At 38.9% G+C, this 18,271-nt stretch overlaps 2 protein-coding genes across 4 annotated transcripts in view; one reads left to right on the forward strand and one right to left on the reverse strand.

The window, feature by feature from the left end:
- Window positions 1-1,308, reverse strand: part of ANAPC10 (anaphase promoting complex subunit 10) — a 39,738-nt gene extending 38,430 nt beyond the window's left edge. Inside the window, exon 1 of one of the 2 annotated variants that reach the window (XM_065634731.1) lies at window positions 861-1,308. The gene's annotated coding sequence lies outside the window, so the exon portion shown is untranslated. The remainder of the gene's footprint in view (window positions 1-860) is intronic. The other variant, XM_065634732.1, reaches the window with a different exon arrangement.
- A 55-nt stretch (window positions 1,309-1,363) lies between these two features.
- ABCE1 (ATP binding cassette subfamily E member 1) lies at window positions 1,364-17,841 on the forward strand. 2 transcript variants are annotated; one of them, XM_065634729.1, is made up of 18 exons: window positions 1,364-1,491; window positions 6,597-6,761; window positions 7,079-7,164; window positions 7,676-7,773; window positions 8,163-8,280; window positions 10,273-10,410; window positions 10,573-10,642; window positions 11,751-11,847; window positions 12,799-12,888; window positions 13,422-13,543; window positions 14,204-14,425; window positions 14,903-14,962; window positions 15,047-15,105; window positions 15,277-15,387; window positions 15,483-15,625; window positions 15,729-15,851; window positions 16,982-17,093; window positions 17,311-17,841. In XM_065634729.1, exons 2-18 carry the CDS (start codon window positions 6,659-6,661, stop codon window positions 17,356-17,358), a joined length of 1,800 nt encoding a protein of 599 aa, XP_065490801.1. In that variant the 5' UTR covers window positions 1,364-1,491; window positions 6,597-6,658; the 3' UTR covers window positions 17,359-17,841. The 2 variants fall into 2 exon arrangements, with proteins under 2 accessions (XP_065490801.1, XP_065490800.1); XM_065634728.1 differs by lacking the exon at window positions 1,364-1,491 and adding an exon at window positions 1,549-1,682.
- The last annotated feature ends 430 nt before the right edge of the window (window positions 17,842-18,271 follow it).

An 18,271-nucleotide genomic window follows, 5' to 3' on the forward strand; every position in this document is an offset into this window, starting at 1 on the left:
TCAGATTATTCTCTCAGTGCGATTTTAAATACTTTTTTTTTACTCTGCCTTCAGTATATTGCTTTAAGGCTATCAGCAAAAATTACTTAGGCCTTTCATTGTCACAAAGATGTATTTAACTAAAAATAAGGTAACTAGAACAACTGCACAAAAGAAGTTACATTAGCAGTTTTTATACACATACCCCTAACCAATCTAAATAAACACACTTTAAAAATATTTTTTGTAACAACCCAGACTTCCAAAGTTACCTAGTAAGGATATAAGTCGTTCTTTAAAGGATGCAAGCAGTTCTTTATGAGAGCTTGTATTAAATAAAAACAGTCTGTAGAAAATACAGTAACCAGAGGATGAAAGCAGTTTGACAAATCAAGCTGCTTTCACTCAGGCCTCCTTGGTAGCCCTTCCCCAACGGTTTCTTTGTAGGACTCTTAGTTACGCTTTTAAGCATAATTAATTAGTTTCACAACACTGTATTATGACCGTGTCCCCCACACCTAAAAAGCCCTTAATTATTGGGAAATAAATCAGCAATACCAACGCACGAAACACACGGGCTGCGCTTAATCACTAGATGCACTTAACCACAGGTTCCCCCACTCCCAGCCGGGGCGGGGTCCGTGCCCGCACTGAGGGGCAAACCCGCAGTACGTACCGGAGCCGCGGCCGCTGCAGATGCCGAGCGAGCATCCGCCGGCGGGCACGGCCGCAGCTCCGGCGGTTGCCGTGACACCCGGAGCCGAGCGGCGGGAGCAGCCGCCCCTCCGCGCCGGTGCCGGCTGCGGCTGGCGCGGGGCAGGGCGAGGAGAAAGCACGAGCTACGCACCACCCCCCGCGCCGGTCCCGAGCAGCGTCCCCACCTGAGCCTCCAAGCCGCCGCAGCGGGTGGCGGAGCGGCCACGGGGCAGCAGGGCCGGCGCCGCGAGGGTCCCCTCGGCGCGGGCCAAAGGCGGGCGGGGGCCGCCACCGCCGTGAGGGCCTGACGCCCGCCCGGGGCGCCGCTCCCTCCTCCGCCCGCCGCGGGAGCTGCCGGGCCCGGGCTCCTGCTCGCGCGGCGCCGTTGCCGCCCGGCCGCGCACGCGCAGAGCCACGCGCGCCGCGCGAGCTCGGTTTAAAAAAGACCGGAGCGGGGCGGGGCCCAACCGCAGGTGCCCGCGTGCAGCCGGTGGGGAGGGGCGGAGCTCAGCGCGCGCTGGGGGCCCGGGGCGGGGTTCGCCGGCCCAGGGATCTCCCTCAGTGCCGAGCCCGTGGGGGCCGGGACGGCCCGCTGCCCGCCCACAGACCGCCCCGGCAGGAGGCGGGTGGTACCTGAGGCAGCGGACGCACTTCCTGCGTAACGTGCCTCTCTGGCGGCGTCACCCGGAGATGGCGTCACCAATCGTCGCGTTCGCAGTGCACGGACTGACACCGCCCGCGCCGTGCCTCGCCCCGCCCCGCGCCACGAGGTGCCACTCTCTCTCCCTCTCTCCGCACAGGCACGTGTTCTCTATGGTGAGCTTCCCTCCCTTCCTTCCCCTCTGCTCTATGGTGCGCGCCCAGGCCCCTCCCTGCGGGGGCGGCGGCCATCTTGGCCGGGTGGCGGCGGGAGCACGTTGCGCGCCGGCCCACGGGAGCGGGGACGCTGTTCCCCGCTGAGGCCCGGCCGGGGAGCGGGGGCGCCTCGCTCTCTCCCCCACCTCCCGGTAAGCGGCCTCTGACAGCGCGGGTGGGGGGACGCTGGCGTTCTCGCACGGGGGGTAGGGAAAGGGCTCCCCCTCCCCCTGCCGGGAGCCGCCGCCGGCTTCCCGGCCTTCTCCTGGTGCTCGGCCCCACGCACCCCGGGAGAGGCGCCGGCCGACCGACCGCTCGCTTCTCGCCGCGGCGGGGGCCCCAGCGCGGTGTCCCTGGGCCACGGGGAGCCGGGGACCCCGCGCCCGCCCGCCCGCCTTGCGCTGAGGGGAGTGGGCGGCGGTTCCCTCCTGTGGAAGCGCAGGCTTGCTCTGCTAGAGGCAAAAAGCCGTGTTTTGCCTTATTTTGAGGAAAGCTGGTATCCATATGTGTGGTGAGGAGGTCGAGACTTCTTGCAGGTTTGATAAGGCGATAGGGTAAGGCTGTTTTTTACAAAGTATGTTTAAAAAAAATAAAAAACAAACTCGGCAAGGCTTTTCTCTAGGGCCACGGTAGTGTCTCCCCTGCGGAATGCACATAGTTATTTCACCTGCAGGTTTCTGTGACAGTTTTCAAATTCTAATTTAAGTCTCTCTGCTGTGGTTTCCCAAACTCTAGTCCTAAGCGAGTGGTCGTGAGATGCTTCTGTAATCTTCATGTGGTAGATCGCTAATTCGTGGGTTGATTCTCATGCTTTTCACTTTGTGTTAAAAGGAAATATTAAAGATTGAGTGATAATTAATGTTCAGCACCAGCTAAACACACCCACTCGTTATGCTGCGTCAGTATGTTTGACCATATGCTTTTCATGTTAACATTGCATTTATTTTCATATTCATGTTGTACCTTGTGAGTAATATAATGAGTTAAATACAGTATTGAGATTTGGGGGCTGTTTAAACTTCTTTTTGTAGCTTGCCTTAGTTTACAAAAGAAATTCCAAAACCTTAAGCATAGACTTCTTCTTAATATTTAGTAAATTTTGTTTGTACTTGTAGCATTTACTATCATTTATGCTTTGACACCTATAAACATAGTGATCTCCCATATGCAGGTTGAAAATATGCTCTTTGTCTTTCATTTAAGTTTTCTTTGGGTGTTCTAGTTTGTCACTTTCTTGTTCTTGTTATGGTGTGACTGTATGTAGTCCACTAGCAATGGATTGAGAGAGAATTCTTGAGGTTAAGTATTTTCAGAGAAAAGCGCAAATTCTTCTCATACTCACTTCTTTCCACAGCATTTATCTTTGAGGTCTGATGCAATGTATTTTAATAAAATGTTAACTGTTTTTCTGCGAAGTAACTATGACTCAATTCTGAACACAGATCTCTATTGTCTCTGGTTATGTTTCAGTCTTCATTTACATTTTTTAATGATTTTGTGTTTAAGTCTGAATAATTCAACACAGCTACTCATCCTTCTTGCTCATAATTGACTTGACTTAGTAAATTCTAATATAACTTTAATGCCTGTGAAAGAAATAAATATTGGTATTTCTTAATGCAACTACATTACGTTTGTTCTGCAGACTTTGCATTGCTTTTACCTTTTGTGACAGGTAGCATGGTCTGCTTACATGCCTTTTTTTAATTATTATTTTTTTCTGTTGTGTCAGAGATGGCAGCAGCTATGTCAGATCGCCTAAGTATGCTGACTTAAAATTCTTGTGATAACATCTTTTGTGTCTTATTTTTAGATATGTTTCTGTTAACTGTCATAATCAGACTTAATGGACAGCTTTTGGCTTCAATAAATTATACTGTCAGAGTTTTTAAAACTTCTTGTACCTGTGTCATCAGTCCATCAATTCTGGAAAGGTTTTCTGTTGTCAGTCCATCAGAATTCACTAATTCTAAATAATGCTTTACTCTGTAGTTAGCAACAAACTAATATCTTCACACTGTTTTTTATTCTGTTCTTCTTGATTTGGAAGGCAGAAATACAGACATGAATTTTAATGCTTCTGAATACCAGTTCCTCTTGCCCTTAAACTGCTGACTATTCCTAACAATTACTGGTGTGCTGTATGCATGTATGTGCCTATGCATGTTGGATGTGTTGCTAGCCTGTGTTCCGTGTTTTGAGAGTCCTTCTGTCTGCACCTGAAAACCAGACAGTCCTATTTGGTTATGTTAAGTTAAATGCCACCGAAGTAACTGCATATAAATATGTAACTTGAGTTCAGTCTGGTTTTGGACAGTGTTGTTTAATTTGCTCCAAACTGTCAGTTATAAGTAGAAATTTACTGTTGTCGTTATTATTGTTTTGTGGACAATAATCATCACAGGCATCAGGACAGTCCTGGAAATGCTGCAGAAGTGACAGAAGTCACAGATATTTTTTCTGAATATGGTTTAAAGACCAGTGCAGAGTTTTGGATGAACCAACACTTCCATAATGTAGATGGGAGCAGGGGGGCACAGGTGTATGTCTCTATGCCAGTTCAGAAGTTCTATTCCCCACCCACCAAATACTTTATAAATGCTTGGCATACTTACTTCTGTGGCCCCTTCAAAATTCTTCACCATAGATGAGCATTTTCCCATGTAAGTAAGTTAGAAGAAAATCTTAGGCTGTTTTACTACTTACCAATCGAGGTCTGATTCGGCAATGGGTAACAGTGTAAACTGTAGTCTGATTATCCCACCAAGACTGGGCAGAAAGCTTGATGAGGTAGGTGGCAAAAGCTAATTGTTTCAAGACATATTTGACTGTGAACTGCAGGACTTTTATGAAAACTACTGGGATATAGTCCCAAAAAATGTATATTTGAAACACTGACAAAATCCAGTATCTCCCTCCTAGAAGATTACCCTGACTCAAACATCCTTACAGTTTTTAAGAATAAGACTTTCAGTTTCTTGTTTTCTTATCTAAGAAGAATGTATTAAAGTGAGAATTGCAAACGGATTATTCCATATCTTTTGGTTTGGCCTGTGGATCTCGTTGCAATCTTCAGCCCTACTTTGTCAATCTGGTCTGATGATACAGAACTGTAAAATTAGGGTTTTTTAAAAAAAAGTATTCAGTCATTTATTTGAAAACATTTACTATGTTATTAGGACTTTTTGATTTAGGGAAAATTAAAAGATTAAATAAAAAATGAATTATTAAAAGTAGAAACTGCCACAGTATGGTTGTCAGCATGACTAATAATTTCATTCATTTATATCTGATGAAGAATTTCTTTAGACATTAATTTAAAAACACTCTGGAAATTGAAAAGAGGAGTGTGACTACCACCTTTAAAAGAAACCACTTAAAGTATTCCTAACTATGGTAATAGATTTAAAGATTCCACAACATCTTTGTTTCTGACCTTTGCTCCCTGTTAGATGCCGGTCTCTAGTTTTCTTTCACATTACAGTAGTATCTGTAGGATTCCTTCCAACTAAAGTTCACAGATGGGTTTAGGGAAGGATAGAGTTTAATGTGGAAAATGTGCCATCCTCTTATTTTATTTTTGCTTCTTTCAGGAGGTTAAAGTCATAACCTTTCTTTGCATAGTAGCCATGTATAGTGAACAGTCTCTAAACCACTGCAGTATACTTTAGTTTGATGGGGCAAAGATGAACTGAACACCCATCAGAAAATACTTTCTTTAACAAGAAATGTTGGAATCCGTTCCTTCGAAGGAAGTCCTCGTGCAGACTGTGTGGAAACCTGAAGTATTTCAAGACTCCTTCCCAGTTATGTCTTTGAACTGCTGATACATACTGCATTAAATTGAAATGATTTTGCATTGGTATCGTCTGTATGGCTGCCATCACCTTATTTAGTGGTGTTAAACTGGAAATGCTTTGTACTTTATTTATGGTCTTTCTTTAGACCTTAAAAACATCTGTTTGTCATCTTTCATGTCTTGTAAACTTCCAAGAGCCTCATAATTCAGTTGTCTTTGTTGTGGATTGGTAGCACATGGAGAGAGTTGTCCTTAGGTGTGTGTTGCTCAAAGAAAGTCGTCATTATTGTTATTCTCAGTACTATTTGTGAATATGGTAAAGGAAATAGAAATGCACTTTAAAATACATTCCACCTTTATTTAATGTATCAAGACTTAAATTTAAAAGCCTTTGTCTTTCCATCCCCTCGGCTGCAATTGATGACATCTTGAATTCCCAGTACAATGCAGTCCTTGTCAATGTAAATTACTGTCCAAGCAAGAGAAGACAGTCATGTGGAGGAATACAAGTTTCGAGTGCCTGTATTTGTGATTTCAGGAATATTTGTCTAGTTCTCCAAGAGCTTTCTCTTCTAAAAATAAAGTCATTTTATAAAGAATTGTGCCTATTTTTATTGGAATATATTATAGTCGTTATTACCATATTAGGGAATGCAGAATGTAAGTGTAGTTAATCAAATACTAATGAAACTCAATAAAATCAAACATCATCACATATGTCTGTTCACATTGTCTGGATTACTTTTCTGTATGCAACTGGTTTGAAAACTGGTTCAAGTTTTACAGTATTTTGATTACTTAATATAGAATGTTGGCATACAGTTTGCAAAATTATTATTATAATCAGATTCTTTGAGTAATTGTTGTAGTCACAATTCAATTTTACTAGACACTGTACTTTGAACAAGATTAAACAAGGCAGTCTGTGAAACTGAGATTTGCAGCAGTATAGATTCTTCTGTTCTTACTACAACACACTTTTCTGGGAGACAAATACATTCTCAGACACAATCACAGTTGTATTTTACAGAGGAGAAATAGTAATGCAAGGCTGATGTTAAAGATTTGTGCACTTATTTAGACATCAGTACTCTTACTACTAGTGTCTGAGTCTTTGCTGTGTTTGCTGTTTAGTTTAAAAGAGGAAAACAGAAAACCGTTTTGCCTTTTAAATCTCTGAACTCTGCTAGTAATATTTTCAGATATGTACATTCTTCTCTGTGCTGTCTGTAATTATGTCCTCTTTATGATTTCTCTCTTTTTTAAGATCTGGAAGACTCCCACTACTCCTCATAATTGGTGTATGTGTATAACCCTAAATTGTGCATTATGGCAGACAAATTAACAAGAATTGCTATTGTCAACCATGACAAGTGTAAGCCAAAGAAATGCCGTCAAGAATGCAAGAAGAGTTGTCCTGTGGTTCGAATGGGTAAGAGATGTGATTTAACAAAGTATTTAAGCAATTGGAGAACTTTTAAGTAATGTTCTACTAGAAGGAGCTAGTCTTTTATAACTGCTACTTTTTTGTTTATCATTCGTGCTTCATTTCCTAAAGCCTTTAGAAGTTAAGTATTGCTGAAAGCTCGAACGATTCCTAGTAATAAAACCGCTTTTCAGGTCTTTGAGTGATCTGAAGCTTCAGTGAACATTAATTAGTTACATGTTCCTCTGTGGAATTTAGTAGTACTGGCAAGAATTCTGATTCATCGGAAGCTTCCTTGAGTTAATCTTATTCTTTTTCACTAGGAAAACTTTGCATAGAAGTCACATCGCAGAGCAAAATAGCATGGATCTCAGAAACACTCTGTATTGGTTGTGGGATTTGCATCAAGGTAAAAGATAGGCTGCTTTATTTAAAGTGATAAAATTTCCCTCTTATGCTATTGTATTTAGTAAGGTATATTGTAACTTCCCTGAATAATCAGACCTTGTGAGCTGTTATTGTTTATATAAGTGAAGTACTGTGCCTGTTTACTGAGCTGGTTGGGTTGTAGGGTATGGGTTGTAGCTTTTTGTTTGTGGTTTGGTTTTTGTTTGGTTTTGTTTGTTTGTGGCTATAGACACAACAGTAGAAAGGTGTTTTTGTAAAAGAGCTAGAGAATTTATGCAATGTGTTTATTTGTATTGTAAACTGGCAGTCTCAATTGCTAACTATTTAATTTGAAAAATGTGGTATAGAACTTCTTTGGAAAGTTGACTATGTAAATGAAAGTGAAGTAATTTTTTTTTTCTAAGTTCTTTTAAAAATATCTAATTGCTCAGTTGGTTGCATTACGGAACAAAACATTTTGTTAATAAATTGTTTGTGTGCACTAGCAATTTATGAATTTATTTCAATTACAGAAATGTCCTTTTGGAGCCTTGTCCATTGTTAACTTACCTAGCAACCTGGAGAAAGAAACAACGCATAGATACTGTGCCAATGCCTTCAAACTTCACAGGTATTTTATTTTCCAAGTCAATGTAAAAGTGACAAAAATGTCGAGTTTTTCATAGTTTAAACGTAGTGCACATTAAGGTGTTCTTGGTTCTTACCTCAGTAGCTTCCGTTTTGAATGTGAATGACTTTTTTTCTTGTCACTATAATGAATTAAAATTTGAGTGCTGATTTTACAGAACTCCTGTTTAAAGAACAGACTGCACTTAAATCTTTCTTATGATCTTCTATTTTTAAGGAATATTGATTTAATTTGAATTATGTATTGGCAGGTTAACAGAGCAGATTGAAATAATCAGAAAGCCTGAAAATGGGTTGTAACATTTACCTTACCAGCAAATGTTGGTGTCTGATGGCATTAATATAATCCAGAGTTATGAATGTCGTGTACAGGTTGCCTATCCCTCGTCCAGGTGAAGTGCTGGGATTGGTTGGCACCAATGGTATTGGAAAATCAACCGCCTTGAAAATTCTAGCAGGAAAACAGAAGCCAAATCTTGGAAAATATGATGTATGTATGAGCAATAAAACAGAGGTGGCATTATAGATAGCTGCAGTTATATTTTTTCACTGAATTTTCATATCTGTGCACATGGTAGAATTTGCAAGGACATTGGCACTTTCCTTATTGCCAGCCCATGACCTGCTCCACATAGAACAGTAGTAGAAGGTTGTTGTTAACAATGGATTTTTTGCAAATTCTGTATATCTTTCAGGAAAGAGAAGGATACTAATTATAATTGTAACTCACTAAAGATGAATATCAGAAGTACGTTTGTGTCTTTAAGTCGCACTAAAGGTTTGGGGTGGGTTTTTTTATACCCATATTTTAAAATGTCAGCTTTTTCTTTTTCCCCTGCACAATTTACCTGTTCCCCATCAAGGGATGGAGGTAGCTCAAGTTTCGGAGTTTCTTCGAAGTTCAACATTGGTTTTATCTGAATAGCTCATGTCTGTGAGCGCTTACCATGCATCCTTGTGAGCTCTTTGGCTTTTTTATCTTTGATTCTTCTGAATATGATCTCTTATAAAATATCTTGTTATCATAAGTTGTTGTCGAAGGTATTTCCCACTGTACACGTTAATACTGAGTTCTGAAAATCCTTAGTTTCCTTATGTTGCTAGATACTTATAAATTTTGATAGTATTTTTCGAGAACCAGACACAGAACAACTTGTAATCTCCTGGTCTTCATGGGAGATCATAACCTGTTTTCCTCTATATTTACACTCAGTCAAACTGTGCAGCCAGCAAGCAAAATAATTTACAGGGCTTTGTTTATCTACCACTACTCCAAGGAGTGAATATTATTAGAGAAAAGACATAAGTGATAACTGCTGTGACTCATCAGACAGTATTTCAGTTATCACCTCACCTTCAAATCATGTGATGACACTTGAATTCTGATGCTGGCTTTAGTCCTTCAGGAAGGACTTGTAGGAACAAGTGTGTTCAAACTTTTTTTCCTATTTTTTTTTTTAATCTGAAAGTAATATTTTAATAAATTATTCATTTCATGGCTGCCACCTAAAACTGCAAAGAAATAATAATATCCCAGCTGCATTTTCCATTCTTTTTCAAGTTTGGTTTATGTTATTTTGTGGACTTCTTGTTTCGGGTGGTAGTATTGCAGAAATAGCAAAACTTTTGACTTTCTGAGTGTGTACTTAATTGAATTACCATGCTTCCAAAATCAGACTTTCCTGTGAAGAGCCAAATCATTATGACCACAGAAACACGTGGTATGGATTGAATCTTCCATGTCGCTTCTGCTCTAAAACTTACCAAGCATTTCCTCTGTGTATTTGCTTGGTTTGGAAATATGGCTGTGTCGCTCTGTTTCTGTATTGTTTACCATCAAAATAATTGATTTGGCACCATTCATAGTACACTGCATAAAACGAAACTGTACAAGTTGGGACTTTTTCCTGATTTCTGTGAACAATTCCTTTTTTGGGGAGGGGGGTGGTCAGCATTTTTCCTTTGTCTTCTCCTGTTTCCTTGGAAATGTTTGCTAGAAGCAGAGAAAATGGCCAAACGTTTTTGTATCTTTTGTGCAAGGTGATTTTATGAGTCCAAGCCCCTCTCTTCCCTTGGATTTGCTGGGTCAGATAGCTTATAAGTGCAGTTACACTAATCCACACTATAATTTTCCCCATGAAGCAGTTTCAGTTGTAGCTTCTTCATTGTCTGATGATGGTTTTGGATGTCCAAGGTGCAAATTTAAAATGCTTTTTCTTCAAAGGGCTAATGACAGTTCACCTGGAAAAAAAACATAATCTGAACTTCTGCCCTCCACTTTGCAATTTTATAAATTTGGGGATTTTTAAATGGAAACTTTGCAGGGCCAACATAAGAGTTTGGTAACTGGCTTTTACTCAGGCTTATTTTAAATCTTGCAAGCATATTCTATTTTTTTTATTTATTAGAATTTTAAAATTAGACATTTTTTACAATGATTTTAGAATGGTATAAGTAAACATAGTGTTTAATTTTGTTGCAGGATCCACCTGACTGGCAAGAAATTTTGACTTATTTCCGAGGATCTGAATTACAAAATTATTTTACCAAGATCCTGGAAGATGACCTGAAAGCTATCATTAAACCTCAGTACGTGGACCAAATCCCTAAAGCTGCAAAGGTAAGAAATTTAATTAACTAGCAGAAAGCTGGGAGCTTCTCCTGTAATACCTCTTTTTTATTTAAAGATTTTATTTAGCAGCATACTTCAGTGTCAAAAATCCACTACTGTTGGAAATATTTAATGTTGATATAATGTTGTGGGGTTTTATCTGTCATGCAGGGAACAGTGGGATCGATTCTGGATAGGAAGGATGAAACTAAGACACAAACTGTTGTTTGTCAGCAGCTTGGTAAGTAATTTTGTGAAGTCAAACTTTAAGGCATTTGAGAAATTCATATTTACTGAAAAAATAAAGTTACTACTAAAGTAATAGTAGATTTAAATTATACCAATTAAAAAAATAATAAAAGTTAAGATGCTTTCATTCAAAGCATAGGGCTTGCTGTAAGCATATCTGGACCAATGCAAGTAATATTTCCTAGCAGCAAAGGCAAACTAATTGATACATGCTAATTAACACAATCTAACACAATTTCTGTTTCATGGTAGAAAGTGTTTATTTTTAAATCTGGAAAAATTCTCATTACCATCTGCTGCTCGTTTGCTTACAACTCTGGCAGTATCTTAGCATCCTCTCTTGTGAGAACCATTCCCTATAGCAAATGCTATCCAAGTACAAGAAAACATTTTTTCAAAAAAAGCTGTATATAGCTAATTATAATGGGAGTAATACTGACTTCTGAGAATAGTGCAGTTAATAAGAACATCTGCATAGTCCAGCACTGGCCATTTTTGTAGATGTTTTGAATTCAGTTGTTACTAAATTTGGATGTTAATTTAGATGTTGCTAAATTAATGATGGGGGTTTTTCTGGTAGATCTGGGTGGTAAAGGTGGAGCCACCAAGAGTACGGTCTCTGAATCCCACTTAGCTTATTAGTGAAACTGAATATTCTTAAAATTTGCTGTTCATAAAGCTGATGAGAAAATACTGGCTTCACCTGTTTGCTGTAATGTTTGGGGGACTTGATTTTCCTGAAAATCAGAACTCTTCAGCCAGGTCTAACAAGAAACACTTTTTAAAGGCGTATAGTTTCTTTTTAGGGCCAGAAATCTTTACCCAGTATATGGTGGAAAAACAGATAGAGATGTAATTCTTCTGCATGATAAGAAGCAGCCATACAAATTAATCAGGTAATGGTGCAGAGAAGCTGTAACTTGCTGTGACTTACAAGTAGCATGATGTTGCTTCTATACAAACAGAATATTTATTTTACTTCTTTCTGTGTTTTCCTCTGTGCAGGATGCCTGCTGTGATTATACATGTTTCTGTAGGTAATAAAAATACAGATTGTTGTGTTGGCTATAACATATCTATAACTAACCTCTTACTTGCAGACTTAACGCATCTGAAAGAAAGAAATGTTGAGGACCTTTCCGGAGGAGAACTTCAGAGATTTGCGTGTGCTGTTGTTTGCATTCAGAAGGCTGACATGTATGTTTAAGTTACTTCTGATACACATTGCTTCTAATAATCTGTCTCAAAGTATGGTCCCCTAATTTACATTTATTGTTAGAAATAATACTTCTATTTGAAATATTTGAACAAAAGGATTTTTAAAAAATGGCTTTACCAACTCAGCAGCTGAGATCCAGCATGCTTCCATATAATCTCTGGGGTTTTTATACTTAATTCATGTGACTGGAAATGGCTCATTTCAGAGGCTGATGTTAAATTTCAGCATTACGACTTCCTAACCTCTCCTTAATCCCACATAAATATATATTCCTGTTTGACACCGTACCTCTCTTAGCCTCTCTGAATAAGAAATGGACAGGTCTTTTCCCACCTTGGGGAACTTGTGTTCCTCTTCTCCTGTCTTGCAACCAGGAAATTACCATCCAGTCTATGCTGTTCCCTGACTCCTTGGGACCAAGAAAGCGAGATCAGAAGTGATGGGTTTTGGTTTTGTTTTGCCTGGGGTTTTGTTTTTTGTTTGTTGTTGTTGTTTGTTGTTTTTTAAAAAAAATTTAGTTTTGGTTGGGTTGTGTTTTTTTGGTGTTTGTTTTGCTGGTTTGTTTTTCTCTTCTGGAAGATGTCCTTCGAGTCTCCTAAAGTATTTTTGCACTTTTCAGTTCATGTTAAATTTAAGCTGAATCAGAACTGAGTGCATGGGATTCCTAACTGATGCTGATTTCTTGTAACATTTGATAACTTTGTCAGAGGTTTTGGTAAAATAGTACTTGACTGGAATGATTTAACAATTTCACGTGACAGTCATCAGAGATTCAAGGTGTGTGTCAGTATATTTTTCTCTTTTTTTTTTCTCAATATAAATAATGATAATTTTGATTTCTGTGTATTTAGTGGTTGAAATGTTATTATTAGGTTTGAATGTGTGAGAGGTTTGTATTCACTAAGACTTCATTCTTCTTTTGGGGCCAGCTTCATGTTTGATGAACCTTCTAGCTACCTGGATGTCAAGCAACGATTGAAGGCTGCCATTACTATTCGATCCCTAATCAACCCTGACAGGTAAATATAAACTTTAAATGTTTTGCTAGACTGTAATAACAGATGACTGTTTACAGAGAAAAACAAACAAACAAAAAACACCCAAACAATCCAGTCCATCTCTAGAAGTGCTAACTTCTCAGTATGGTATACTAATAAATGTTTAAAATATTCTAAGTCAGTAATATTCTATTCCTTTGCGTTTTGGAAACTTATTTCCCATAGTTTCTATACTATATTGGGGTAAATTTTGTAATCAGGATTTTTTCTTAAAATGTGCTAAGTATTTTCACTCCAGTCTATCAATATCCTTCCACTTACTGTACGTAAAGATGCTGCCAGTTTACACTGAAAATGAACTTCCAACTTGAAATTCGCAATGTCTCTTTATTGGACAGTTTAACAAAATGCTTATTGGAGATTTGAACTATGTCCTTAGAAACCATATGAAATGAAAACCATGTTGATAGCTTTTGCTTATGCAAGACTATAGTAAGAAAGAAAAAATGGTTTGTATTGAAGTATAAAAGCGTCTCCCTGGCTCTGTTTTTCAGGTACATTATTGTTGTAGAGCATGATCTAAGTGTGTTAGACTATCTCTCCGACTTCATCTGCTGCCTGTATGGTGTGCCAAGTGCTTATGGTGTTGTTACTATGCCTTTCAGCGTAAGAGAAGGTAATTCTTGCTGTATTTCTCTTTTTTAACATACAGAAAAAATTCTATGGAAGAAAAAAAAAAGGTACCAAAATGCTGGTTGTCTGTTATGTGAACATGTTGTCTCCCTGTTGTAATTCAATAACTAAAATAATAGCGTTTTATTTTCTTCAGAATTTCCATTTTACATGATCCTCAAATTTATAACTCAACTCAAAAGTCTTAACTATAAAATGCCCTTTGTCTCTTGCTAGGGACATAATTTTGATGCTTGCAGGTGTTTTATAGACAGTGGAGTTGCACAAAAGACTCCTATAAATAGTAGAGAAAGGGCAGGAGAGAGTTTGCACCGTACAGAGGTGCGTCGTGTTCAGCTGAATTGACCACACCTGTAGCAATGAGACTCAGTAACAAATGTTTTTATGAGAATGGGTCCAACAGCCATAGTTTCTCTAAACCCTACCCACATTACTAATACTAGGTTTTCAGAAAGAGCTTTTATGGCCTTCAGTTTGCATAATTTCCACACTTAGAAATACTTTTTTATTGCCTCTTTTAACATGGCATTTGAAATCCAGTGTTCTCCTTATCTGACTGGAATTTACAGCCAAGAATTAAAATCCATCTTGTCTTGCTTTGTTGTAGACCTTTTGTTAATGATATTTTTTCCTCCCTTCATAGGCATAAACATTTTTTTGGATGGCTACGTTCCAACAGAAAATCTAAGGTTTCGAGATGCATCTCTGGTATTTAAAGTGGCTGAGACAGCTAATGAAGAAGAGGTTAAAAAGATGTGTATGTACAAATATCCAGGAATGAAGAAAAAGATGGGAGAATTTGAACTATCCATAGTAGCCGGAGAATTCACTGATTCTGAAATTATGGTGATGTTAGGTGAAAATGGTAAGTGGAGCTCTTGTTGGGAACTGCTTCTACAGCCCTAAATATGCTCATAAAGCCCTTTTCCAGTCTTGAGAGCCAGGCTTCAAAATTACTGGGTTTGGGTCAGGTTGAAGTGCTTGTTTCCTAGTGAAGGTGTGCCACCATGAGCTTGCTCTCTAAATAGTGGGAACTTGAGGTTACTGAATGTTAATGATGGCATCAATTTGTCTGGTACCCCATTTTAAGAACTTAGATTGGTAGGATGATGACTGACCCAGTGAGCTTAGCTGCAAGTCGAGACTGTGGCAGCTTTAAATGTCTCTTCTATTTGAAAAAGCAAATAATAGTGAGTGCTGCTTGTTAAAGTGAATATAGGAATTATCAAAGCAGTCTAATTTTTAAATGAATACTTTTTTGAGTCTTTGCTTTGTATCAGTGACTTAATTGCTGGAGGTCTAAGTTATTAAAAAGTCTTAAATAACTTGCATTTTATTTTAGGAACTGGCAAAACTACATTTATCCGAATGCTTGCAGGAAGACTTACACCTGATGAAGGAGGTAGTGCTTAATAGCTTAGCTGCAATCTATTTTGCAGATACTGGAAAGGCTCTTGTTTTCATTATAAATTGTATCTCTTTATAGGTGAGGTCCCGGTTCTAAATGTCAGCTACAAACCACAGAAGATCAGTCCTAAATCTACAGTACGTTTAAGCTTTATTTATCAAGTATTGCATTTGCTACAAAAAACATTTTCTTAGTACCCATGTGGAATTTCTTTATGCCCAGAAAAAAAAGCTCTAATTCTATTTCTTCTTGGGTTTTTTTTGTGGTGTGGTGCATAAAACTGAGTGGCAATGTTTTTCTTTTAATAGGGAAGTGTCCGTCAGCTGCTGCATGAGAAGATCAGAGATGCCTATACACACCCCCAGTTTGTAACTGATGTAATGAAACCTCTTCAAATAGAAAACATCATTGACCAGGAGGTATTAATTGCCTGAGACATCATCCTAACTTTTCTTCTTTAATTCTCTATGTGTACCTGAACTAAATATGGCCTTATTACCCCTTGCCCTAATAGGTTCAAACGTTGTCCGGTGGTGAGTTGCAGCGTGTTGCACTAGCTCTTTGTCTCGGTAAACCTGCAGATGTCTACCTAATTGATGAACCTTCGGCATATTTGGACTCCGAACAGCGTCTAATGGCTGCTAGAGTCATTAAACGGTAAAGTTGACATGATGGGAAAAAGGCCTGAAATTATCAGTAGCTTTACAATCAGTTTATATTCAGCTTTTTTTTTTTTTTCTCCCCCCCTTTTCTGTTTCAGTTTCATTCTTCATGCTAAAAAAACAGCTTTTGTGGTAGAACATGATTTTATCATGGCTACATATCTTGCTGATCGCGTGATTGTTTTTGATGGTATTCCTTCTAAGAACACACTTGCGAACAGGTAAGAGACTTGTTTGGATTACTAAGCAAGATAAGAGACGACAAAGTAGAAATAAATTGTTTATCAGAAGCATCAGCAAAAATAAGGAGGTGAAGCGTCCTTGCCTATGGAAATTTAAGCTGCAGTTAAAGTGATCCAAGAGTGTCCTGAAGGGTTCTGGCTTGTATTATGGAGCGAGGAAAAGAAAATGGGGTTGACCCACACATAGAGGCTGCCTGGGCAGGGCTGGGGGCATACTTGGAAAAATGTAACCAAGCCCTCAAAAAGCACACCAGCTCCTGCCTCAAACTGGCCTTGAGCAACTGCTCGCCAATCAAATTACAGTTGGAGAACAAATAAGTGACATCGATTTTTGAGGAATGAAACATGGAGCAACTGTAAACTAAGTGCGCTTAGGAAAATAGTTTTCAGCTGTATTAAGAGCAAGCAGTGTACTAAGGGTACGTGTCTGCAAATGTTGTAAACTGCAGGTCTTGACAGCAACATACAGCATAGACTATGATTTTTACTCTTTCAAAGCTGTCCCTTTTGATGTGTGTACTTTGTCCCTGTAAATCACTTTGTGTAAATCACAGAGGCTGAGGACTAGCCTTGTTAGAAACCAGGCTTTTAGAACAGTGTAATTAGCAAGTGCCTAACCTGAGCCAGATGAAGTAAACACATTGGTCTAGCAGTGCCTTGACAACACAGCGCTAGCCTGGTTTTGACAGTATTCCTTCTAAGAACATACTTGTTTGAAGAAAAAAATCATTATCACATAATCACATTTCTTAGCATCAGTATACATTATGATTTTCGTTATATATCTAGCTAATGGTGCAGTTTGGTTTTTTCTTTGAATAACTAAGCGTGCCAGTGTATCTACACAAATGTATAGATACAAAGTAAAAAGAGAATGTAAAGGTAGCAGGCTGAAGACTCTAGTGCCATGCTGAGATACAGCTGAGAGGAGTAGTTACCACTTGTTGTTTGAGGTTGACTGAAAATGTAGCAAAACCTGGTGTGTCAAATGCAGCTCCCATTGGTGGTACCAGACCGGAGTGAGCTCAGGATGGAGATCAAAGCTGCCCGTTATCTGCATTGTATAGAACTTAAGAAAATTTATCTGGAATGTTCTTCTCTCTTAACAGTCCGCAGACTCTTCTGGCTGGAATGAATAAGTTTTTATCTCAACTTGAAATCACTTTTAGAAGAGACCCCAACAATTACAGACCAAGAATAAACAAACTCAATTCAATCAAGGTAAGAGAGAAGCACCTTTACAGTAATGAAGCCATGAGTGTTTATAGAATGAAGACTACCCTGGTAGTTTTGCTGTGCTGGAAAACAGCACATGAAATGAGTAGTAAAAGCAGTAAGTAGAAATGAGTTTAGATAGGTGTCTCTTAATTCAGCTATGTTTGAGTCTGCCAAAGACTACTTCAATTAACATTGACCTTTTTTTTTTTCTCTTCCCAAGGATGTGGAACAAAAGAAGAGTGGAAACTACTTTTTCTTGGATGACTAAATATTGAATCTGAGCATCTTTTGTAACTGGCATATAGAAATGCATATTGGAATCTAAACATTTGTGGATGAGAAGGCTCAATCAGGTTTTAGAACGCTTCATCTTCTGGGAGCTTAAACTCTTGCTGCGTGTAATATCTGAGACCAGTAGCAGTGTAAATCCTAGCCTGAGTAAAACTGCCACTTTCTATAATTTTGGTAACACAGCCCTGTTTTCAGTGTAATAATTTGAAAATAGACCACCTTGAAATTGTGCAAATGAGTCTCCAGATTTTTCAAAATTTAAGGGCAGTTTTCAATTCAATATATTCTACTCACGTACCAAGTACTGACTGAACTTCCTTATTTTAAAAACCATTGAAGCTATTTTCTGTGTAAGAGGGAGACTCACCAAGAATGTCAAGCTACAGAGGCAACTCCTATTTTAAAAAGGCTGAATCTCTCTGGATGAGGGTTTCATAAATAAATGTCCTCTTGACTTACAGCTCTTCTGTGACACAGTACAAAAATTCTTGAATTATTAATTCAAAAGTGTGCATATTTATATGATGTTGTCATACCATAGAAAGGAACGCACAAAAAGATGGAGTGCAAACTATACTAAAAATATAAAGTAAGAGATCTACACCTTTTTTTAGTCATGTATCCCTGTGCATCTTCTCAGACCTAGTTGCAGGGGAATAATGGGATAAATAAAATCTTAAAATCCTTTCACTCTTCTGTAACTTAAGCTTGCATCACAAAGAAAGCTTAATGGCTGTGTTTTCTAGTTGCTTGTTCTACAAACTCTACCGTATACTATAGGAAGTAGGTTTTTGAGTAATAAAAGCCATACGTTTCACACGGTACTGACACCTTGTCAGCAAAACCCTCCTCCTGGGCTGGAGCTACACCGAGCTGAAGAGAACATTGAC

This window comes from Caloenas nicobarica, chromosome 4 (genome assembly GCF_036013445.1).
Source record: "Caloenas nicobarica isolate bCalNic1 chromosome 4, bCalNic1.hap1, whole genome shotgun sequence".
Classification (NCBI taxonomy): Eukaryota; Metazoa; Chordata; class Aves; order Columbiformes; family Columbidae; genus Caloenas; species Caloenas nicobarica.

What these genes read in the sequence shown, in the direction of transcription:
- ABCE1 (XM_065634729.1), top strand. Translation starts at nt 6,659, where the DNA reads ATGGCAGACAAATTAACAAGAATTGCTATTGTCAACCATGACAAGTGT. An exon ending in TGTTGTTTGTCAGCAGCTTG is followed by an intron (nt 10,643 to 11,750) that starts GTAAGTAATTTT and finishes TCTTACTTGCAG; the next exon opens with ACTTAACGCATCTGAAAGAA. An exon ending in ACAAACTCAATTCAATCAAG is followed by an intron (nt 17,094 to 17,310) that starts GTAAGAGAGAAG and finishes TCTCTTCCCAAG; the next exon opens with GATGTGGAACAAAAGAAGAG.